Source organism: Brassica rapa, chromosome A01 (assembly GCF_000309985.2).
Source record: "Brassica rapa cultivar Chiifu-401-42 chromosome A01, CAAS_Brap_v3.01, whole genome shotgun sequence".
Taxonomy (NCBI): domain Eukaryota; kingdom Viridiplantae; phylum Streptophyta; class Magnoliopsida; order Brassicales; family Brassicaceae; genus Brassica; species Brassica rapa.
This window is the reverse complement of record NC_024795.2, coordinates 15,704,206-15,729,690: the sequence shown is the minus strand read 5'-3', so window position 1 is coordinate 15,729,690 and position 25,485 is coordinate 15,704,206. Positions and strand designations below refer to the sequence as shown.

Here is a 25,485-nt window from a genome sequence, read left to right as displayed (position 1 = left end):
TGGATGTTCTTCGGTCTTGGGTTGATTTTATCTGTAAAGGGCCACACATACACCATTGCCCACAAAATGCCCCCTTCTTGACGTCTCTCTCTCTATGTGACTTTTGATTTGAATACCAATTATTTCTTTGATGGAGTTTTAGTGGTGATCATTTTCTCTTCAGTTTATTATTATAATTCTCCGTTGAGAAACTTCTGGGGTTTTTTTTTTTTATAATTTTCTTTTGAATTTCTATGTGAGATGTGAAATTTGTCAATTTTGATCATATTTCTGAGCTGGAAGTTGGGTCATCTCTCTCAGAGGCATGTCACCTGCAGCCAAAGTCTCTGAGTTTCACAGAGAAGGAAATGATTGGTAAATCTTTCTTTCTTCTTTATCTGCATGTATGTGTCTTTGTAGTTCTGTCTTGAATTGATTCAGTTGTCCAATTCTATGGTCTTGGTAGCTCGGAGACCTTAAAGTTTGCAGCTTTTTTCTCAATTCTCATTTTAAAGATGTTCAGTGAGACAAGGATTCAGAAATCATTTGGCTTTTTGATGTTTTTTTTTTGTTTCGGATACTGACCTGGAAAATTGAATAGATCTTACAAAAAGATCTTCTCCAGATGGAATTGTTTTGTTACAAAGAGCTGAATTTTAAATTCTTGCAGGTTTTGCAGAACAGGTCTTACAAGTGACATAACTGTTGTTGTTGATGATGTGAAGTTCCATCTTCATAAGGTAGGTATATAGCTTTTTTATTACTCATCATGATGCTTTGCTTTCTTCCTGAGTTTTGTATCCAATTGCCGTTTTATCTTTTTAGGTTTGACGGTTAGAATTTGTGTGAATCTCTAAGATGAACCATGGAGATTACCCTCTAGCTAGTGGTTTTAAGTATGGCGGAACTGTTAGATGTTAAGCTACATAGATTCATTAACTATAGTTATGTGCATGTACTTGAATTGAGTATCTATGAGTGTTGGTAGCGACCCTCTTACAGAACTACAAGGGGGTTTATTTGCAGTTTCCTCTAGTGTCAAAATGTGGAAAGCTAGCACGGATGTATGAAGATGATAAGAAATCTCTGTGGACAACAGTTCTCGAAGATTTCCCAGGTGGGTCAGAAACTTTCCTGACGGCTGCAAGATTCTGTTACGGGGCTCGGGTAGATTTGACCTCGAAGAACATAGTTTCCACACACTGCGCAGCCGAGTACCTCGACATGACAAGTGAGTACGGGGAAGATAACTTGATATCCCAAGTGGAAGCATTTTTGCACAAGCACGTGCTTCGCAATTGGAAAGACTGTATCCTGGCCTTACAAAGCTCCAGCCATGTGTTGAAATCTGCTGAAAAGCTTCAGACAATACCCAAACTCATGAACGCTGTTTCAACGATGGTGTGTACTGACCCTAGTCTGTTCGGATGGCCTATGATGATGTATGGTACGTTGCAGAGTCCTGGTGGAAGCATTCTATGGAACGGAATAAACACGGGAGCGCGAATGAGAAGCGCTGGTTCGGATTGGTGGTACGAAGATGTCTCTTATCTAAGTGTAGATTTGTTCAGAAGGCTCATCAAGGCGATGGAAACCAAAGGTATACGCGCGGAAAGCTTAGTGGGTGCTATGGTGTATTATGCGAGAAAGTACTTGCCTGGTTTGGGACGGTGGCAGAGCAGAAGAACAAGTGGCAGCAGCAACAACAACAAAAGCAGAACAAGTGTTGTGAGTTTTAGTTTGGCAGCAGCTTCTTCGTCTATGTCTCCTGTTGATCAGATTGCTTTGCTTGAAACCATTCTGAGTCTTCTCCCTGAAAAGAGAGGAAGATCATTCTGCAAGTTCTTGCTATGTCTTCTCCGTGTTGCTTTCATTTTGGGAGTTGATGGGAGCTGCGTGAAGCAGTTAGAGAGAAGGATAGGGATGCAGTTGGAGCTCGCAACGCTCGAGAATCTTCTGATACTTAACTATTCCGATTCAGAGACTTTGTACAATGTAGATTGTGTAGAACGAATGATCCGCCACTTTGTATCATCATCGTCATCCTCAGAGCTATCTGACTTCTCGCCTCCGTCTTTGGATCCAGGGATGTCTCCTTCCTCTTTGAGGAAAGTGGCTAAGCTGGTCGATAGCTACATGGCAGAGGTTGCTTCTGATGTGAATCTGAAACCTGATAAGATGCGGTCTCTTGCGGCAGCTCTTCCAGAAGGTTCAAGACCCTTGTACGATGGTCTATACAGAGCCTTTGATATCTATTTCAAGGAGCATCCATGGCTGTCAGATAAAGACAAGGAACAACTCTGCAACATGATGGACTACCAAAGACTCTCAATAGACGCTTGCGCTCATGCTTCCCATAACGACAGGTTACCCCTCAGAGTTGTTCTTCAAGTCCTATTCTTCGAACAAATGCATCTCAGAACCGCACTTGCAGGGGGTACCAACACCGGAACAGCTCATGCAATGACCGTTCCAGGACAAGAGATAGTTGAGAGGGATGGGTGGGTGACGGTTGTGCGTCAAAACCAGGTTTTAAAAGTTGATATGCAGAAAATGAGGTCAAGGGTTGGAGAACTGGAAGAGGAGTTTCAGAATATGAAGCGGGAAATGAAGAAGAGAGTGAGCAAGCCCTCTAGCTCAGTGAGCTCGCCTCGCCTGGTCAAGATGGGCTGCAAGTTTCTTCTTCCACGAGCCTCTGATGCCAAGAATAATGATACAGCCCATGGATCTGTGTCCAGCACTCCAAGATCTGCTGCTGCTGCTGCTGAACACGCACTGCCTCGCTCTTCCCGCCATTCCAAACACCGTAAAAGCTTCTCATTCTTCGGATAAATCTCTCTCCGAAGCTTGTCTTCTCTGTTTACTCGGGAAGGGGTTGCATTGTTTCAAGAGGAGCAGAAGCTGTTCATTTGGAACTGGATCTCTTTTTGTTCAGCAAAGCGTTCTGTTTCTCTATTACTCTTCGGTTAGGAGTATCTGCCGCGGTTTTTTCTAAAGGTAAAAGTTTTGAAGACTCTTACCATCAAAGGTTTCGGACAAGTCATGCCTTTGTGATCTTGGTGGTGTTTGGGAAAATGGGTATACTGTAAAAGTAAATAACTAGAGTTAGGATCTATAGAGAAAAGAGGGTATAATTCTTGTCTCATTTGATATGATTCTGTGGAATCTTTGTAGATGTGTTATTGTGTCTACCTGTTTGTAACGCTTTCTTAGTCATCTTATCATCTGCAAGCATGTTGCTGTTCTGTCAATAAATATAGATTCTTTTATACTGTTCAGACGCATTTAAATGGTTCATAAACGAATTACGCTACCCAAAAACTGTATGAAGTGGAATATCATTTTAAAAGTTTGACAAAATATTTTGTTTATTGAAACAAATTAAAAAAATGTTTCTGCAATGAGGATTAAACCTTAGTATGCAGTGCTTTTAAAACCGGACCGGAAACTGAATCCGATAATTTTTGGGTCACGGTTCAATATGGTTCGACCGGATCAAACTTGGTTCAATAATCTGGTTTAATATATTTTAATATATAGATTTAAAAGTAATGTTAACAAATATGATACATAATTAAAATAAAAATAAATTTAAAGCATAAAATACTATAAATATAAACTAATTTTATGTTTATATGAATGGTTTATCGATTTTTGATAGTTTTAATGGTTTTTATCAGTTTAATAACTCTAAGATCTAATCTAGCTACGTGGCCGGTTCATGGTCGAACCATTTATTAGACCAAACCCGGCTATGTAACCGGTTCATAGTCGAACCCGGTTCAACTATCGGGTCGCTCCAGTTTTAAAAACACCGTTAGTATGTTAAACGTTCAGAATAAATCTCTAATTACTCTCTAATTTACCTCCAACTTTTTGTTAAACTATATAGACCCTTACTAACAACTCGATTCTTAGGAATCTCGAACAAAGCTGTCCGTTTTATATAATCAAATTATTTTTAAAATATGTTATTTATTATGAATATTGTGGTGATGTCCATATGGAAAGTCATAGATATACTTGTTCTCCACTTCAAGTTAGACATTGTCTCCAAGCTATTGTAATCCTATATAAAGGATCTATTACTCAATGAATAAGACACATCAATTCCTCTTTCTATCTTCTCTTCTTATAATACGTTATCAGCACGAAATCCTAACCCTGAGCAAAAACCCTAAACATTAAACAAAGAACACACAAATGATAGACACCCGAAAGAATTATTATAATTTCAAAGTTGAAAGTCTATAACAGATCTAAAGTCTTTGAAGTCAAGAGAATCGAAGAAAAATATCAAATCATATCAAGACTCATACACTGCAGAAGAATGTCGATGTCCGTCGTACAAGTTCGTTCAAGTGACAATTTCTCTGACTTATTCACCAAGCCGCTAACCACTGCTACTTTCAAGAAGTTAGTTCATCTTATCAGACTACGTCATCTCAAAGATCTTGACGTATGTACACATGAGGAGAAGTCATCATGATACAGCGTGGATATCTTTCCTGTTTTCCTTAGGCTTTGGTTTTCCTTTTCCTTTCATTGTTATCTTTACTTTTATGTTTATCTCGATTCAGTTATATTTCCTTTTATTATAAGGAATAGGGTTTTATGTTAGGTATATAAAGAACGGGATCCCTTGATTTGTAAGGGCACGTTATTTGATTTGAATATTAATCTAAAGAGCTTTGGTGTTCTTGACCCTTGCAATCGGCTAGAATATAGGTATTCTCAACGATTCAAGAAGGCTTTGATCCTAGGAATTCTCAGACTAAATAGGATTCATTGCGTTATCGTAGCGTGAGCTACACTAGTTGGTATCAGAGACAGCTGTTTAAGATTTCTCAATCTTAAATACTCGATCATGGCACCGCGGAAAGTTACGGACGATCAACTCGAAGAAATACGGCTCATGTTGGAGACGTTTACAACCGGATTACAGGCGGCACTACAGACCTCTATGACTACAGCGTTACAGACAGTACTACACGAGCAACACCGACTACGTGATGCTCAAGGAGACAACCTTCAAACTCGACAGCAGCAACAAGCAGTGGAACAAGATACGTCTGATGAGGACGAGATGATTGATAATGTGTTTGCAGAACAGAGGAATGAACAGAGAGGACGACGTGATGTTCACCACCTTGGTCGCAACAACGAGCGCGGAGATGAACATGACCAGCGACTACACCAAGCTAACCGTTGGGAGTCTAGTTTTCGTTCGGAGATTCCAGAATTTCATGGCACACTGAACCCAGAAGATTTTATTGATTGGATCAACATGGTGGAAGAAATCCTTGAGTTTCGAAAAGTTCCAGATGACGCTAGGGTTTCTTTGGTTGCAACACGATTCAAAGGACGAGCAATGGCATGGTGGCAGCAACTCAAAGAGTCACGACGACAAGAAAATAAATCCCGTATCGACTCATGGAAGCGCCTGACAAAGCATATGCGTCGTGGTTTCTTACCCTTTAACTATGAAAGAACCTTGTATAACAAGTTACAGAACCTGTGACAGGGCTCTCGCTCTGTTGAGGACTACGCGACTGATTTTTTTTACATGACGGCAAGAATGACAGCAGGGGAATCACAGAAACAACTCATCTCCCGATTCATCGGAGGTTTGTGATCCCAATTACAAGTCGCCCTAGCACAGTTTAATCCCACTACTGAAGAAGCATACCAACGAGCCGTATCTATGGAACTTCAGCTTCGCCCTTCATGGTCATCTACATCCCGACAACGTTCAACAAACGACAATAAAGGTTCACTTACAACGGACAGCACCATTCCTAAATCCGACTCTCCTAAGACAAATAATAACGGAGACACAATCGCCAACTCCAGACCAGCACGCACCCATGCTCTTCGGTGCTTTACATGTGGCGAACGTGGTCATATACAGACGGCATGTCTGAAGAACACAAAACGTGGTCTCATTATTCAAGATGCAGACGACGAGGAACCTCAGTATGATGAAGATGATGGCAATGACGACACATTGGATACAATCCAAGGAGACACGGGCCTCAGTTTGGTATTACGACGCAACTGTCTTTTGCCAAAAGCTACACACGAATCTTGGCTTCGCACCAATCTTTTTCGCTCAACTTGCACTATCAATGGTCGTGTGTGTAAACTAATCATCGATTCTGGAAGTTGCACCAACATATTATCTAGTGAAGCTGCAAAGAAATTAGGTCTTGAAGTCACTCCGCACCTTGCTCCTTACACACTTGCATGGCTCAACACCGGCGCCGAATTGAAAGTTTCAAAGCAAGTCCACGTCTCTTTCTCCATCGGCCACTATAAAGATTCAACCACATGTGATGTTATTCCAATGGATGCGTGTCACTTGTTGCTCGGTCGACCATGGCAATTCGATAGGGATGCCGTGCACAGAGGAAAGGCCAACACCTATAGTTTCGTGTTTGAGGATAGGACTATAACTTTGCTTCCATCCAAAGAACAGCCAGAACCAAGTTCGCGCAAGGAACTTGTGGTACAAGCAGATAAGACGTCATTAGCAAAAACCTTGTTAACACTTCCTAAGGCAGAATTTGAGAAGCAAGTTCATGAGGTCGATGTAGTCTGGGCGTTGGTGGCCACTCCGTCACCTTCTCCATGCGCGCCTACACTACCTGCTCCATTTATACCACTGCTTCAGCAGTATAGCGACGTCTTTCCCGAAGAACTTCCAAGTGATCTACCTCCTTTACGAGACATTCAGCATCATATCGACTTGGTTCCAAATGCGGTTCTCCCTAACCGGCCTCACTATCGCATGAGCCCGCAGGAACATGATGAGCTACGACGACAAGTAGAGGAGTTATTACACAAAGGACACGTACGTGAGAGCCTCAGCCCAGCGGCAGTACCAGCCCTATTGATTCCAAAGAAAGACGGGACATGGCGTATGTGCGTTGACAGCAGAGCTATCAATAAAATAACAGTTCGCTACAGATTCCCGTTCCCTCGCCTAGACGACTTACTGGATCAAATCGGCAGGGCTTCAATTTTTACTAAATTGGATTTGAAAAGTGGTTATCACCATATTCGTATACGCCCTGGAGATGAATGGAAAACCGCTTTCAAGACTCGGGAAGGCCTTTTTGAGTGGACAGTAATGCCTTTTGGTCTCTCTAATGCTCCAAGTACGTTTATGAGAGTCATGAACCCGGCACTTCGTCCTTTTATCGGCAAATTCGTCATTGTCTATTTTGACGATATTTTGATTTTTAGCAACGATATGTCGAGTCATCTACAGGACGTATTGCGACGTGAGAAACTCTTTGCTGCACACCATAAATGTGTATTTGGAGTTGATCACGTCCTCTTTATGGGTTACATCGTCTCTGACAAGGGACTTCAAGTAGACCCCAGCAAGGTAGAAGCAATTCAGTCTTGGCCTACTCCACGTTCTATTAGCGAGATTCGTAGCTTTCATGGACTCACTTCTTTCTATCGGAGATTTGTCCATCACTTTAGCAACATTGCGGCTCCCTTAACTGATTGCATGAGAGGCACTTCGTTTGTTTGGACCAAGGAAGCAGACGAGGCATTTGAAGAATTAAAGCATCAATTGATTTCAGCACAGATACTGGCTTTACCGGACTTCACACAAGTTTTTGAGCTTCATTGTGACGCTTGCAAACTTGGTATTGGGGCGGTGCTCAGCCAACACGGCCATCCGAATGCCTTCTTTAGTGAGAAGATTGCAGGCTCTCGTGCTAGATACAGCACATACGACGTTGAGTTTTATGCCATTGTCCAAGCCATCAAACATTGGAGACACTACCTATTTCACCAAGAATTTATTCTCTATACAGATCGTGATGCCTTAAAACATTTGGGTAGTCAAGATAAAATTTCTGCTCGCCATGCATCTTGGATTGCCTTCTTACAGCAGTTTACCTTTGTTATTAAGCATCAGTCTGAAAAGACAAACAAGGTGGCCGATGCTCTTAGCCGGCGACATACTCTTCTCGCTACAATGCACGTCTCGGTTCCAGGCTTCAATACCTTTTCGGATTTGTACCCTGATGATCCTTATTTTGGTAATATTTGGCGTGACTGGCAGCATAAGCAGAGCTCGGAGTTTGTATTACACGAAGGTTTCTTGTTTCGAGACAATCGTATTTGTGTTCCGGCGTGTAGCCTCTGTCTCCAGCTTGTCAAAGAACTCCATGAGGAAGGTCATGTGGGTCGTGACAGGACCATTCAACTCGTCGCATCGTCATATTTTTGGCCAAGCCTCAGGCGTGATGTTTTGCGTCTTGTTGAAAGGTGTGTCGTATGTCAGAAATCGAAGGGACATGCAACAAATAGTGGTCTCTATTTACCATTACCTATTCCTACGCAACCATGGACCGATATAAGTATGGACTTTGTCCTAGGTTTGCCGCGTACTCAACGTAGTAATGACTCTATCTTTGTTGTGGTGGATCGTTTTTCTAAAATGGCGCATTTTGTCCCATGCAAAATGACGACAGATGCGCTACAAGTAGCTAGGCTTTTCTTCCGAGAGATTTATCGACTTCATGGTCTACCATTTTCGATTGTATCTGATCGAGACTCACGCTTCTTAAGTCACTTTTGGCGATCGTTATGGCGATTGTTACACACCAGTTTGGACATGAGTTCAGCATATCATCCTCAGTCCGATGGCCAGACAGAGGTTATTAATCGATCACTTGGCGATTTGTTGCGCTGTTTGGTAGGTGATAACATCAGGTCTTGGGATGAGATTTTGTGTAAGGCTGAGTTTGCCCATAATCATGCCATCAATAGGAGCACAGGTTTCTGTCCGTTTCGCATTGTTTATGGACTGGTTCCGCGAGGTCCAGTGGATCTTGGCCTTGCCCCGGATTTGAGTCGTGAGAATTTTCAAGCAACAGAGCTGGTTGGAACTTTATCACACATCCATGGTCAGGTTCACGACAATTTGCAGGTGTCTTCGGCCAAGTACAAATAGGCAGCTGATCGACATAAGCGGGATTTGCAATTCAAAGTGGGTGACTTCGTCTGGGCAGTACTAACTAAAGAACGTTTTCCTCCAGGAACGTTTAACAAACTTAAGGCTCGCAAGATAGGACCGCTTGAGGTTTTGGAGAAGATGAATGCAAATGCTTATCGGCTGCAGCTACCGGCAGACGTTAGGTGTTCCACCGTCTTTAACGTTAAACACCTTGTTCCCCACGTTTCTCATGATGTTCCCGAAGATTCGAGGTCGAATCTTTCTCTAGCCCGGGTGACCTGATGCAGCGTGGATATCTTTCATGTTTTCCTTAGGCTTTGGTTTTCCTTTTCCTTTCATTGTTATCTTTACTTTTATGTTTATCTCGATTCAGTTATATTTCCTTTTATTATAAGGAATAGGTTTTTATGTTAGTTATATAAAGAACGGATCCCTTGATTTGTAAGGGCACGTTATTTGATTTGAATATTAATCTAAAGAGCTTTGGTGTTCTTGACCCTTGCAATCGGCTAGAATATAGGTATTCTCAACGATTCAAGAAGGCTTTGATCCTAGGAATTCTCAGACTAAATAGGATTCATTGCGTTATCGTAGCGTGAGCTACACTACATCACGCGTTGTACTCTTTTTCTCTTAATTATGGTTTTTCCCATTGGGTTTTCTTGATAAGGTCTTTAACGAGACAGCATCTACGGCGTTTTGAAAGCACTTTGGTATAATGGACATCAAGGTGAAGTGTTATGAATATTGTGGTGATGTCCATATGGAAAGTCCTAGATATACTTGTTCTCCGCTCCAAGTTAGACTTTGTCTCCAAACTATATAAATGATCTATTACTCAATGAATAAGACACACCAATTCCTCTTTCTATCTTCCCTACTTATAACATTACTAACCTTTTTTTTAATAATGCTTCAACATGTATTTTTCATCAATGCGTTAAGTAGTTTAGATATTACAATTTGAGCTATAAGAAGATCAATAACATGCATAATAAAATTTATTGCTGATCATATATTAAAATTTGAGCAATTTATTTATGTTTTATATCTAGTTAGTTTTGAAACATGTATTAAACTTTTTTTTGTTTAAATAACACTTCAACACATAATTATCATCAATATTCAGTATTTTAACTAAAAACCGCATTAACTGATTAGATCTTACAGTTTGAGCTATAAACAGGTCAACAACATGCATAATAAAAATTATTACTGATCATATATTATAATTTGAGCCATTAAACTTTAGAAATATATGAAAAAAACTATTTTAGATTGGCTGTCAAAAAAAAAAACTATTTTAGATTGAATTTTTTGTTTACTTCGGTAAATTTTGTAATTGTTGTTTATGTAGTATTTGTTTTGAAAAGAGACATTCCAATACATTAAAAATGTGGAAACCTTGGTTCTTGAATCTACATATAATTTTTTTTTTTTGACATCGAAAGCTCCATATTTTATTAAGAAACTACCAGGAGGTTGGCCTCAGGAGCCATCCAGCCTGGAAGCTGAGTGTTTACATGGGAAAAGGTAAAACCACGAGACCGGGCTCCTTTTGCAAGGCGGTCGGCTCGGACGTTTAGGGAACGAGGAATAAAACATATGGAGCAAAAAGTGAACATAGAACAAATAAGATGAAACTCATCAAGTTCGGTCAACATAGATGGCCAGTTGTCTTCTTCATCCTCTTCAAGGAGTCTGACGAGCTGTAGGCAGTCAGTTCCGAAGGTCATAGATGCATGGTCAAGTTGAATAGAGGATTTCATGGCCCACACAGAGTTTGGAACTCCGCATGTAGGGGGGTTAAGACATGTTTACTAGCGAATGAACCATAAGTCGTAGTCCCATCCTCGGTCATCAGGACCATTCCTCCACCAAATAAAGCGTCATCTTTGTGCCAGGAGGCGTCGATTGAGAATGAAGGCCCGGTGGGTGGAGGTTGAGAGTTTGGGCGAGCTTCCACATCCTCGTCTTCGTAAGGCTCTTCGATTATCTGAGCTATGCGCCAGCTTTCAGCCTCAGCTTTAGCGATCTGCACAGTTTCCAGTGGAGTTGTGTCTTTGCCATTGAAAATTTTATCATTGCGAGCTTTCCAGATGTACCAAATCATCCATGGGACAGTGGCAAGAAGAGTATCTGGGATCCCGTAAGTCCTCGCGTTCCATAGGACATGGTTTAGGTTGCTGTATATCGAATTGCACGGGAATAGCCCCGGAGAGTGTGGTATATCAGCCAGCGCCCAAGCTTGAACAGAGGGCGGACATTCGAAGAGCAAATGGTTGCAGGTTTCTTCTTCCGCGCCACATCTCGGGCAGGTTCTATCATTTCCACAGTGCCGGTCTGAGAGCGAGCTACAGACTGGTACGCAGTTGGAGAGCGCTTGCCATATGAAATGCTTGATCTTCTTTGTAGTCTTGAGCTTCCAGGTCCGAGCTTTGAGAGTGGTGGTGCTAGGCTCGAGTATTTGCTCCAGTTCCGAAGCTTCCATTTTTTCCACGGCCAGAGTATAACCAGATTTCACCGAGTAAACACCAGACTTGGCTAGGTTCCAGCAGTAGCTGTTAGCACGGAGGAAGCGGGACGGTTTGAGGCTACGTATTAGAGTAATATCGCTGGGGGCTACCATTTCCCTCAAGAGATCATGATTCCATTCGTTTGTTATGGGGTCAATCAGCTCGCTAACCCGTAGGGACGGGTTAAAAGACGAGCCGCAAGGTATGGCTGGCCGCGCCGGTGTCGTTGGAAGCCATGGTTGCGACCAGACTAGGGTACTTTGGCCTGACCCGATAGACTTGCGTATGCCTGCTTTGTGTACGGGTTGAGCAGCCATGAGGCTTCTCCATACGTAAGAGGGATTGCTCGCTTTGTTGATTTCGATTGGGTTTGAGAGGCGGAAGTATCTACCTTTGAGGACGCGAGCGAGAAGTGAATTTGGGTAGTGTATGAGTCTCCATAGTTGCATCGCAAGCAATGCGAGATTGAAGTTTTTGAAGTCGCGGAAGCCCATGCCCCCCTTCTCTTGTGGTGCACATATCTTTTTTTATGCGATCCAATGAAATCCGCGGTTGCTATTTTTTGTACTCCACCAGAATCTAGATATTGCACTTGTTAGTTTCCGAATGATGTCTTGGGGCAGTAGAAAACATGACATGACATAGGTCGGGAGGGCTTGGGCTACTGATTTTATCAAGACTTCTTTTCCTCCCTTGGGGAGGAGCTTCGCTGACCAGGAGCTGATACGATTCTGAAGACGATCTTGTATGAAGGCAAAGGCTTGTTTTTTACTTCCACATATTTTCTCGGGTAAGCCAAGGTAGACTCCCATACCGCCTTCTTTGGTGATTCCAAGGGTTTGCTTGATCTCCGATTTTCTGTCAGGTGGGACCTTGTTACCAAAAAGTATGGAGGACTTATCAACATTTAGTTTTTTCCCCGAGGAGCAGCCATATGTATTGATGATCCTCATAAGCTCCGCACATTGCGAGACTTCTGCTTTACAGAAGAAATGGCTATCATCTGCAAAAAGGAGATGTGAGATTGGTGGGCTTCCTCTTGCAATTTTCAAACCAGTGATTCTTCCTTCCCTCTCTGCTCCTTGGAGTTGGGATATGAGAGCTTCCGTAAGGATGATGAAAAGGAAAGGCGATAGGGGATCTCCTTGTCTTATGCCTCTCGAAGGGGAAATATTTCATTTTGGCTCGCCATTGAGGAGCACTTGGTAAGATACAGAGGAGATACATATTTTTTATCCAGGAAACCCATTTCGACGAGAAGCCCAGTTTTAGGAGGAGAACTTTTAAGAAGGACCACTCCACTCGGTCAAAAGCTTTACTCATGTCGGTCTTGATGGCTACAAATTTTGCTTTACAACTCGGGTTTGTTCTCAGAGCATGGAAAATCTCATGTGCAACGAGAATATTGTCTGTGATCAGACGCCTAGCCACAAAGGCTGATTGTATCTCTGAAATTAGGCTGGGGAGGCATCGCTTTAGACGTTTACTCAGGATCTTGGAGATTACTTTGTAGCTCACATTACACAGACTGATAGGTAGGAATTCCGACATCTCGCTAGGACGGTCTGTTTTTGGGATAAGGCATATGTTGGTCTGGTTTAGCCGTGGGTCTAACGTGCTGTGCTGGAAGAAGTCCTTTACTGTTTGACGCATTGCTACGTCTGTAATACCCCAATACTTTTGGAAGAAAAGGCTTGTCATGCCATCGGGGCCTGGCGCTTTATCTGGGTTTATATCAAAAACCGCCTTGCGTATCTCATCATCTGATGGAGGTTTTGTTAAGGCCTCATTCATGGCTGGAGTGACCTTCTCGGTGATGTACTTGAGAGATTCCCCGAACTCAGAAGGGTCCGAGGAGGTGAAGAGGGTTTGAAAGTATCGAGTTGCCACCAATTCTATATCATCTTCCGTTTCTGCCCATACTCCATCGGCTTTACGAAGTCTTGTGAATCGGTTACGAGCTCTTCTTTGTTTGGTGGTAGCATGAAAGAACTTGGTGTTTTGATCTCCTTCTCTCAACCAGTTTGCTCGACTCTTTTGCTTCCAGTAGAGTTCTTCATCTCTAAATGCTGCACATATATTCCATTTGAGACTCAAAATCGCTTCATGAGAGAAGTCATCATCAACTTGCGCTTGCTCGAGCTGTGCCTTAATTTCTTCTATCTTTTTCGCAGCATTTGAGGGATTTGCGCGCTTCCACCTTGAGATAAACTTGCGGCATCGGGCAATCCGTTCATGGAGGTCTTCGTTGCAAAACACGCTGGGGTCGTTCAATCCTTGTAGAATTGCATCACGAAAACCGCCCTTGCCTAACCATCTCTTGTCAAATTTGAAAGCTCTCGTGCCAGATTTTTTAACAGATAGGAAACGGGTAAGGATTGGCCGGTGATCACTGCCCCAGAGGCGCAAGTACTCCACATTTGTGTGGGAAAAGCAATGGTGCCAGTCTTCGTTTCCTATTGCTCTATCCAGCCTACATTGAATAAACACATGTGCAGAAGAAGTACTTGGCGGTCAGTGGTCTCACCGTTGAAATGGTGCTCATCGATGCTAATGTAAGTAACCGTAATGTCTTACTTATCTCACTGTAATGCCTATATATATGGAATGCAATGATTGATAACATGGTCTAACGTGAATTTATTTCTAACTTCAGTACTATATGCTATGTGACCTAACATGAATGTGTTGACATAATTCTTAAATAAGGTTAAAAAATTCATACACGTGTGAAAAAGGATTTAGTGAACCAATTTGATTCTTTCATGGCTTAAGGCAAGTCAATTTTTTCATAAAATTCTATATGAACCATTCAAGTGGATCATATCGTACTACGAATCACATTTACAAGATAAGCGTCATGTCAACAACATGTGTGAGAATCTGTGCAGATTTACCAAGAGCAGTGACTGGCCAATTGCAAAACCATACTAGATGGAACTTTCAACCGGGATTACTTGGTTGGTTAGTATCATTCCTCACTATTCTATTTTTTTTATATATGCTACATATTCTAAACTGTTAGTGCAAAGATGATACCACAATTGAGTAATGCAAAAGATAAATCAAGAGACGATCGGATACAAGCAACCAACTATGCTTTATTAGAAATCGCCTAAATAATCTATTACAAGACTTGCTTATCAGTTTTACACAGCCTATTGACACCCTAACAGCTGCTACTGAAAGACTCTTAATCTACCCAAACTTGTCTCCCTGTCGTCAGTACTTCAGCATCTGCGTCAGCACGATCCAAGAACATCCATAAGGGATTTCCACCCTTCCTCTATAATAATAGCCAGTGTCTTATGGAATACACACGACTCCATAACTCTTTTATAGTGATCTCCACGTTCTTGAAACTCTAGCCTCCAATGAACATGGATATGGACAACTTCTATATCAATAAATACACTTTCCTTTTCTTGAAATGCACTTATTCCTCAAGGCATAAACTTGCTCACCAAATTTATCTCTTGCTTTTTCTCCACGGTATAAACTTGCTCCTCAAGTTTATCCCACGCCAGCTCAGCACCTTGCGTCCACATGGTCTCTACCACTCCTCATGCCTCCTGGTTTACTCTCTGACACGCACTGCCTCATCAACTACTTCAACGACTACATCAAGACATAAACCCTCAGTTTATCTTTCTCCATCTCAGCATATCTTGCATCCACATGGTAACCCACCACTCCGCATGCCTTATGTAATAACGACTAATGCATACATCATCAGTGACTTTATCGCCTAGTTAATCACAAAAAAAAACTATTGACATATACCATCTTGAAGTTGAATTTTAGCATATGTTGCATTTTCATAAACCAGAAGTTGAATTTTAATTTTCTAAATGTTATCGGACAAATAGTCAAAGTGACACATCTTGAGGTTGTTTCAGTCAATGGGAAAGACACCAACAAGATTTCTATTGAACTTCACAACCTGAGTATATATCGAAGACTAAACACGACTTATATTCAACCACAACATCAAATACAATTTTTAAAAGACTAACATCTTCTATTTGAATTAGGGACGAAGGTCTCCCACCTGTATTATGGAGTCAATTTGCAAGAGATGTTGCTGATGATATTCAGGTTTGTAGTCAACATTCACTGATTTGTGTTTTGAGGTTTAGAAAGATTAAAATTTGAAAAGTTAAATATTTACGGATGTAGACAGTTTCTCATTGATGGTAGATCTTATATTAGTAGTGTTTCTAATTGTGTATTTGAATATATATATATATATATATTGGCTGAAGATCGGAGCATCTCCATTGCCTATAATGTGTCAGATATCACACATAAATTCGAATATGGCAGAGGTGGAAGTTTTTGTGTCTATTATGAACTTTTAGTCAATAATAGTCAATAAAAGCTTATTTTCGCTATGTCTGGGAGCATGCAAAAGTTATAACATCCAAAGTTATGTTCACTATGTATGGGTTCTTTGTTCAAGTTAGGGATCATTTGAGAGACTTACTAAGCATTTGGCTTCGTCTCCAATTTCGTTTGTGAAAGTGAATAGTTTTATCAGTTTGTAAATTGCTTTAGTGATTTGTATTCGATGATATATCATTAGCAATTATGGACTCAAAGCCTCTATTTTGGTGATTGGAGTTTAATAAAGGATGATTTTTTTTGTTCACACACCTAGAAAATCTGTTCCTCAAATGTTTGATTATTGTAATTCCTAGAAAATCTGTACACTTATTTGTTCTTACTCTGATTTACTTTTATCTTTCCTTAAACAATTTTTCATGTTTATATAGGTGGAGAAGTGTATAGTGATGTGCACAATTGCTGACATTGATTCAGACATGGGAGAAGTGTTTAGTGATGTGCTTATGAATTCAAAAGATGACTTCGTTTTTTCACCAGAGTTTTTTTAATAGTATAAAGACATTGGGGCTACCTAATCATGAGCTACAGCTGAGGATTAGTATACTAGTTATGCTATCAAGAAATCTTGATCCTACAGAAGAATTGTGCAGCGGGACTTAGGTTACAGATAACACAATTGGCAAATCATATCGTTGGGGAAAAAGTTATTTAAGGGAACTAAATCTGGAGAAAAAGACTGTCAAATCATATCGTTACACATTTATCCGAAACTGTTGGATGCTTAACTGGTCCGAAAACCCAGAATCCCAGATGCTAATGTTGAAATTTGAAAACAAGCAGAAGCCATAGATTTGGTCGTTTAGTGCCATCCATAGATTTGGTTGGAAAAACAAAACATTGAGATCTCTGATTAGCATCTATCTTATTAAAACTCAAGTACAAAATTGGAGTGTTTGGAGACTTGAATAGGACTATTAAAAAAATTTGGAGTGTTTGGAAACATGGATTGCAGTCTTTTAAAAAAAAATATTTTTGTTTGAAAACAAAGATAGTAGTATTAAGAAAAAAAGTAATGGGCTTATGTTTTTTAAAAAAATTGAAAGTTATCTAGGCCACTTTTAAAATATACCAAAATGGATCAATCTAAATGCCTAAATTTTTTTTTTCTAAACTAACCATAAAACAAAACTTAAACTTTATATACATATTTCAAATCAAAATAATAATTCAAATTTGATTTATATCAAAAATTGATTCAAAAATATACATATATTCAAAAATAGTTTTTTACTAAACTATTTTTCAATAACCATTATAAAATAATATTGTCAATATATATAAGAAAAATATAATAAAATGCCCAATTTGAAATACCAACTCAAATTATGGTTTTTATATTTCATATTAAGTTTTTAAAATATAATATATGTAATTATATATATGATGGTATGTATAAAATACTATTAATTATATGATTACTTATATGATGGTACATATAAAATACGATTAACTATATGATGATAAAATACGATATATAATAATGACTAGGGATGGGATTTTTGGTACCCATACGGGTTTGGTTCTGATCGGTTTGTATTTCGGGTTTTCGGGGTCAAAGATTTCAGCCTTATTAGAATGTTTCTAAATTTTGGTTTGAGTTCGATTTGGATCTTTGCGGGTTTGGTTTGGGTTTGGATAACTAATTTAAATTATTTTTAAAGTCTTAAATCATTATATATTTTAAATTTCTCAAAATGTATAAATAAAATAATATATAACGTATAAATTTGAATAACATATGTCATAATACTTAAGCTTAACATATCAATTGGCTTGATTTAAAATTTTGGATACGGAATCAATAATTATTTTAAGTATTTTTGGTGATTTGAGTATACTTTAACTATTTTAGATATTTACTTTTGACTATCTATATATATTTTCAAGTATTTAAACCAATTTAAAAGTATCATTTTTGATGTTTTATATACGTTAAATCTAAAAATAATTAATATATATAAGTATATAAATCTATTTTTAGATAAATTCGGATACCCAAATACTTCGGTTCGGATCAGATTCAGTTCTCTAAATAACAAAATTTTGAATAATTAGAATATTTAATCAATTTATGTTCGGGTTTGGTACTATATTTTTGGATCGGTATCGGTTATGTTCCTCGGATTCATTTTTCCAAATCCTAATAATTACATGAAAAACAATATCTACATATTTTTCAAAATATACACCCGCGCGCCTGCGCGGGTCAAAATCTAGTTCTTATTATGCCAAGTGCCAAAATCTGCCACGTGTTAAACATTTGTTCAAACAGTTTGGCGTTAAAAGACAAGAACACCAAATGGTAAAACGCAAAACTTGCACGCAATCTCTTCTTCCTCTTCCTTGTTCTTCTCGCAGGTTTCAGCAAAAATCATTCCTACGAAAGAAGCAATGTCAGTTGTTTTAGTCTCTTCAGCTTCAGCGACACTCACCAAATCTAAATCCATAAAGATTCCCTTCTTATCTCCCAACTCCTCCGCGAAGTTCCCGTCCAGAGTCTCGATTTCTCCTCAAAGACGGAAACTTCTCGACAGCCCTCTTCGCGTGGCGGCGCCACCCTCAGTACCCACTTCAGATCCGGCGGAGGAGAGTAGTCGGATCGAAGAAGAGCACGGCGAAGAAGGGTCTGAGTTCAAGTGGAGAGATCACTGGTATCCGGTTTCTCTGGTTGAAGATCTGGATCCGAATTCGCCTACCCGGTTTCAGCTCCTGGGTCGAGACCTCGTCCTCTGGTTCGATCGGAACGATCAGAAATGGGCCGCCTTTGATGACCTCTGTCCTCACCGCCTTGCTCCTCTCTCTGTAATCTCTCTCTCTCTCTCTCTCTCTCTGTTTCTTGAAAGACAAGTAGTTTCATTAGGTCTATTGATTTGGATTAGATGAATAAAACTATTGTTTATTGTAAAGTATTCATATAACAAGTCAGCTTCATGCATGTTTTTGAATATAATATTAACAACAGTTATATATTTATTGACATGAACAAAAGAAAGTCTTTCTGGTTAAGTCTGGATATTTGAGTAGCTTTGATATGTGTTGATTGATGCATTGTGTGGTTTTGTAGGAAGGAAGGTTGGATGAGAACGGACACTTGCAGTGTTCATATCATGGATGGTCTTTTGCCGGGTGTGGATCTTGCACTAAGATTCCACAGGCTGCTACTTCAGGTCCTGAAGCTCGCGCTGTTAAGTCTCCTAGAGCTTGCGCTATTAAGTTCCCAGCAATGGTGTCTCAAGGTCTTCTCTTTGTGTGGCCTGATGAAAATGGATGGGACAGAGCCAATTCCGTTCAACCCCCTAGGTAACAACCCAAACAAGTAGTGCGGAAACTTTAATATTGCTCTGATCTTTAACTCTCTTTTTTTGTTTTTTAGGTTGCCGGATGACTTCGATAAACCAGAGTTTTCAACGGTGACAATTCAAAGGGATCTTTTCTATGGGTATGATACTCTCATGGAAAACGTATCTGATCCTTCCCATATCGATTTTGCTCATCACAAGGTGTGTTTCTCTCTCTCTCTCAAAGCCCAAGCCCCCCATATGTGTTTACGTTTTCTCTAAAGAAACCATCCTCAGCATAGGCTATGTTGTAAGCAGGTTACAGGAAGAAGAGACAGAGCCAAACCATTGCCCTTCAAGGTGGAGTCAAGTGGTCCTTGGGGTTTCCAAGGTGCCAATGACGACAGTCCAAAGATAACCGCAAAATTCGTTGCTCCCTGCTATTCTCTTAACAAGTGAGTCTTGAGTTTCACACACAACACATAAGTGATTAGCATACAGTTTCCTTACTTGTTGGGATTGTGTACAGAATTGAGATAGATGCGAAGCTACCGATTGTCGGTAACCAAAAATGGGTTATATGGATTTGCTCATTCAATATACCAATGGCTCCAGGGAAGACCCGTTCCATTGTTTGCAGCGCCCGTAACTTCTTCCAGTTCTCTGTACCAGGACCTGCTTGGTGGCAGGTAAAGCTTGGTTCCATGTCAAATCTCATTTGTCTGCACAAGTCTTCTGATGTTGTTTCTTGTTAGGTTGTACCAAGATGGTACGAACACTGGACTTCCAACTTAGTCTACGACGGAGACATGATTGTACTTCAGGGACAAGAGAAAGTATTCCTCTCTAAATCAATGGAGTCACCAGACTACGATGTGAACAAACAGTACACGAAGCTCACGTTCACTCCAACACAAGCAGACCGTTTCGTTCTAGCTTTCAGGAACTGGCTCAGACGGTATGGCAAGAGTCAGCCTGAGTGGTTCGGCTCCACTGCAGCTAACCAACCTCTCCCTTCCACTGTCTTAACCAAGCGCGAGGTAAGCCATTGAATCCATGCGTTCTAGACATCATTGATTTATTATATACATATGTCAGAGCTGACATGTCTGAATGTGGTAATTGAACCATTTATAAAAAAAGATGCTGGATAGATTTGAGCAGCATACACAAGTGTGTTCCTCTTGCAAAGGAGCATACAACGGTTTCCAGATCGTCAAGAAGTTCCTTGTCGGAACAACGGTTTTCTTGGCCGCCACGGCCGGTGTTCCTTCAGATGTCCAGATTCGGTTGGTTCTGGCCGGTTTAGCTCTAATCTCGGCTGCTTCTGCATATGCTTTACATGAGAAAGAGAAGAACTTCGTGTTCAGAGATTACGTGCATTCTGAAATCGAATAGATATGTATAATCATCATCATACAAAAACTTTTGTAAAATCATCAGTTACAGAAAAAACCTTTGTAAAATCGAATAGATATGTATAATCATCATACAAATTTACAGTATCACTACTACCACCCTGCGTAATTCTTTAGCTAGATCATTATGGCCCTGTTGGTTTGTACATCTGGAAGGTGCATCCAGATGGATCAGTCAGATGTTCTACATGGGTGTTGTTCGTTTGTACATTTGGAAAGTGCATCTAGATGAAGCATCCAGATGCTGCGTTCGTTTGTTCATTTTTTTTGAACTTACATTTGCATCCAAATGCAGTTGATGACAAAATGACTAAAATGGACATGTATTTAATTTATCTATATCTTACTATTAAATCATGATTATTATTTATATTAATCCTGTTAATTTTAATATCTTATCTAAATTACAATTACAAAAAAAATAATTTTAAAATTCTGTTTTAAATTTCATAAATCTATTTTAATGAAAATAAGACAATGAAATTATAAATAATGACTATAATTTTGTAAATTTGATTAAAATATTTAAATAAAAGTCTAACAATTGTTTGATATATGATAAATTTTAACACACTAAAATCCAACAATGGTTTTGATATATTGATAACTCAAAACCAATTCCAAAAATAAATAAAGATAAGATAATCTCAAAAATTTTAAATAGATCATGGTAAATAAAAACTTAAACATAAAAGGATAATGAGTTTGCATTATCAATTGGTCCAAAGGAAACAAAACTACAAACCCATACTAGAATAAGCATTTGCCACAAAAGGATCATCAATTCACATTACAAAGTTTCAAAAGACACCATCAAACAACTACTTATCAAACAACTTACATCTAGTATGGAAGTCGACGTCCTCTCACCATCTCTTCAGTAATGGAATCTCGTATAGCTTCCATGACTGTATCTCCAGCTGGTACGTATGCAACATGATCATCTTCATCCCCATGATGTTCATATTCTTCCACTCTTTCCCAATGTGCAAAATCACAATCCTCATGGTTTGAATCTCTTATAAAATTGTGGAGAGCCATTGTTGCTGTCACAATCTTCACCCATTTATTCAGCTCATACTTAGGGTGCTTCCTATCAAGAATCCTCCACTTAGCCTTCCATATTCCAAATGTCCTCTCAATTACCGAACGCAAGCCAGAATGTTTTCGGTTGAATAACTCTCTGCTGTTTGTCGGTGGTCCTCCTCTAACAAACTGATCCAGGTGATATCTAGCTCTACGGTGAGGTCCTAAATAACCAGTTCTAGTTGGGTATCCAGAGTCTACTAGATAATACTTTCCAACTGGAGGATGAGGAAAAGAAGCTTCTTCCTTAGCACAATATGTCAACACTTTTGTATCATGTGCTCTCCCAAGAACCCCAACATAAGCATATATGAATTTCATGCTGAAATTACATATAGCTAAGACATTCATAGTTGGTTCTCCTTTTCTACCTCTGAATGGATCGACATTCCCAGAAGGAGGACGAACCGGCACATGAGTTCCATCTAAAGCACCTATGCAATCCTTAAAAAAAGGGTAATATCGCGGATCATCTACTAGAATAGGACTAGCACTTGCAAACTCATCCCTTTCAGGTTTCAAAATGTCTGCTGCAAGTTTCAACAAAGAACTTAAAACCGCATCTATCTTCCTATTCACTGTGTCAGATGAATGTTGATATCTCTCAGCTAAAGCCCGTACGGATAAATCTTGTCCAGCCATCTCTAAAAACATTGCTACACTCTCCTCTAAGTAAACATGGCAAGTCTCTTCTAGCTGATACTTCTCTGATAGTATCTTACATAAGCTATTAAACGTTGCTTGGTTCATGCGAAGAATCTCATAGCACTGTACCTCGGAATCGTTCATGAAACGTTGCACTCGACGCCAACCTCCACCTCGGTTTGTCCTCACTAACTGTTTGTTAGTATTTGTTTCTGCTACTCCATACGTTTCTTCTAAAAGAGCAAACATGTGTTTCTCCTCATCTAGTATCAAATCCATGTCGTCATCTTCAACTAAGAACCTAAACGTGTCCTGAAACCACATCAAGCATACAACCAATTAAATTATCATATATTCACACCGTACTCTGAACAATGATATATATAATTTTCTATGAACTATACCGTCTATAAGTGACAACAAACAATAGAATGTGGCTTATCTCCTATTGGTTCATACTAGTAGTCTAGTACTATTGTGCTACTGCCGTGTTATCATTGAGTTTAAATATGCGAAAATGTGGGCAGAGAAAAATACAAAAACACTAGACATGTAAATGAAAACTGTGTTTAGAAAATTAATAAGAAATTTTGAGAAACCAACTAAATAGAAGAATGACACGTATAGTCATGTGGGATCACTAGTTATTGGGTGTGCTCATGTTTCCACCTTCAACAGCTTGCTATCTCTCTACTAGACTATACGTACTCTCAACTAAATCTCCAACTCCTTTATGAAAATGACTAAGATTTTTCTTCTTTTCTCTAGTCTGATTCATTTAAATATGCGAAAATGTGGGCAGAGAAGATTGTAAACTCTCAAGCAATAAGTTTACCCAAATCCACTAAAAGCTCTTATAACCACATACCTTACTGTTCATTGTATCTTGGAGACTTTAAGCTAGAAGTGTATAAGAGCTGCTACGTAGAAACTGCTTATCCGCAAGAGTTGTATTGCCACTTCAAAATAAAAATAAACATAGACATTTCAGTAGGGTGAAACTCATAAAAATATTGTCATAAACAGTCACTAAAACATGATTCATTCTAGAGTTCATACTAAACTAAGACAGAGACATAAAACATAAACAACTCCTCAATGATCTCTGCTTTCACTAGTTGCAAACTCCAAATAAAGAACCCTGTTCTCATCATCTCCATAAAACAAGAAAGTCTGACGATTTGCAGCATCTTCTTTGAGGTGGTTAATTGAAGCTTTGTAGAGAGGAGACCACATCCTTACAGCAGACAAGGAGTGAAGAACCTCCATGGCTCGAAGTTGACTACAACTAAACTCGGGATGATTCTCTATTAGATGATTCTTGTGAGAAAGAATCTTGTCTCGAGACTCAACACTCTCCCTAATCACATCAGCCACAGCTTGTCCTGCTTGTACAGCCCTTGATCTTTTTTTATTAACCTTTGACCTAGAAGAAGAGGGGCCAACATTCCTTGATTCAGATGCGACATCAGTTTCTTGAGTAGGGACACCACGCCTTGATTCATCTCCAACAGCTTCTTGAGTAGGGACATCACGCCTTGATTCAGCATCATCTTCATCATCATGATCTGTGTGCTTTGTGTCTAAAACATCTTCACCTTGCTGAGCAGACCAACCTTCACCTCCACTAATATAAACTGTCCCAAATACCTTCTCCATCAAATCCATGTTTGCTACCGGCTTGTCTTTAAATTTTCTAGCACCAGGCCACTCCTGAAACAAGAAAATTCAAAGTGAGAACACTGTATTTCCACTTTGAATACATAGAAACATTCAAAAAAATACACAGTAACAGTCAAAGAGTCTAGATGATACTAGTACTCTACACAAATGACTACATTTTGTATTCAAAGAAAATTCAAAGAAATATATTCATCACTCTTTGCTTGAACATAACACAGAATCATCATCACATCATTATTTTTCCAACAACACAATCAAAACTGAACCAGTAAAGTTAAGAGAATCATAGAACTTGTACCTTGCATCGCTCATTCCACCAGTCCTCACTCATGTTGATGGATCCAGTTGAAGTAAAACCAAGTCCCGTTCTGTTCCGAGTCAACTTCTTAAAAGAGTCGTACTGCTTCTTGCAAGTATTGTACTTTATCCCAAATTTTCTCCATGGAATTTTTATACCAAATGCCTCATAGAACTTATCCATGATCACCTGTCTCCCAGCCTCATTAACCATCTGCTTTCTTATGTTTCCTTTCAGACTCTCATCAAGTCTTAGTTGAAGAAAGAACCGTGTTTGCTCGTCACTCCATATAAGATTCTTATTTGAAGATTCAAGACAATAAGAAAAGCACTTGACAAAACTGAGATCAAATAAAAGATTAGAGTGGAATATACTCACATCAGATCCAGGGATGGATGTCATTGTTTAATAGAATGAGAAAGCTTCTTGTTGCACCTGCTAGACACCAAAAGAAAGGTGGGACACAGGCTAGAGACTTGAAGATGAAAGTTATTAATGTACAGACTAGAGACTTGAAGATGCAAACAAAACCCATAACATAACTTATAGGATATAAACTAGAGACTTGAAGATAATTGATTCCAAAGTACAGACTTATAAACTACAGACTTGAAGAAGAACAATCTACAAAACCCACAACATTTAGATCCCTGAGAGTCTTACTTGAGCGAGAGAGTCTTACTTGAGCGAGAGAGAGAGGTCGCCGGAGCTGAGGTCGCTGGAGTGAGAGAGAGAATCTGAGAGAGAGAACCTGAGAGAGGGAGATTCATATATGGTGAGGTGATAAAACTATTCCAAACAAAACAGAAAACCCACAACATTTAAATCTCAAAGACTCTTACTTTAGTTAGAGAGAGAGGTCGCCGGAGTTAAGGTCCCCGGAGCTGAGGTCGCCGGAGTGAGAGAGAGAGCCTGAGAGAGAGAGAATCTGAGAGAGAGAGAGAGAGAGAGAGAGAGAGAGAGAGAGAGAGATTCATATATGGTGAGGTGATAAAACTATTCCAAACAAAACAGAAACCCACAACATTGAGATCTCAGAGACTCTTACTTGAGTTAGAGAGAGAGGTCGCCGGAGCTGAGGTCGCCGGAGTGAGAGAGAGAACCTGAAAGAGAGATTGGATTTCATATGTAAGCGATTCAACAAAACAGAAAACTCACAACACAATCTTACTTGAGCGAGAGGGAGAGGTCG

The 25,485-nt window shown here is 39.6% G+C and overlaps 4 protein-coding genes across 6 annotated transcripts; 3 read left to right on the top strand and 1 right to left on the bottom strand.

The window, feature by feature from the left end:
• The first annotated feature begins 59 nt into the window (after window positions 1–59).
• Window positions 60–3,248, top strand: LOC103873044 (BTB/POZ domain-containing protein At3g44820). 3 transcript variants are annotated; one of them, XM_009151480.3, is made up of 3 exons: window positions 60–354; window positions 650–719; window positions 1,006–3,248. In XM_009151480.3, the coding sequence occupies exons 1-3, from the start codon at window positions 305–307 to the stop codon at window positions 2,809–2,811; spliced, it is 1,926 nt and encodes a 641-aa protein (XP_009149728.1). In that variant the 5' UTR covers window positions 60–304; the 3' UTR covers window positions 2,812–3,248. The 3 variants fall into 3 exon arrangements, with proteins under 3 accessions (XP_009149728.1, XP_009149734.1, XP_033135999.1); XM_009151486.3 differs by having other exon boundaries at window positions 72–354; window positions 805–3,248; XM_033280108.1 differs by having other exon boundaries at window positions 74–354; window positions 446–719.
• A 7,479-nt stretch (window positions 3,249–10,727) lies between these two features.
• LOC103873347 lies at window positions 10,728–11,972 on the bottom strand. The gene has a single exon (XM_009151764.1). It carries the CDS (start codon window positions 11,970–11,972, stop codon window positions 10,728–10,730), a length of 1,245 nt encoding a protein of 414 aa, XP_009150012.1.
• A 1,955-nt stretch (window positions 11,973–13,927) lies between these two features.
• Window positions 13,928–16,652, top strand: LOC108871832. Its single transcript, XM_018658804.2, has 3 exons — window positions 13,928–14,442; window positions 15,513–15,576; window positions 16,254–16,652. The coding sequence occupies exons 1-3, from the start codon at window positions 14,282–14,284 to the stop codon at window positions 16,371–16,373; spliced, it is 345 nt and encodes a 114-aa protein (XP_018514320.1). The 5' UTR covers window positions 13,928–14,281; the 3' UTR covers window positions 16,374–16,652.
• A 1,508-nt stretch (window positions 16,653–18,160) lies between these two features.
• PAO (pheophorbide a oxygenase, chloroplastic) lies at window positions 18,161–20,677 on the top strand. The gene is made up of 7 exons (XM_009151496.3): window positions 18,161–18,687; window positions 18,950–19,185; window positions 19,259–19,385; window positions 19,482–19,618; window positions 19,693–19,852; window positions 19,919–20,203; window positions 20,307–20,677. Exons 1-7 carry the CDS (start codon window positions 18,277–18,279, stop codon window positions 20,559–20,561), a joined length of 1,611 nt encoding a protein of 536 aa, XP_009149744.1. The 5' UTR covers window positions 18,161–18,276; the 3' UTR covers window positions 20,562–20,677.
• Window positions 20,678–25,485: the final 4,808 nt, after the last annotated feature.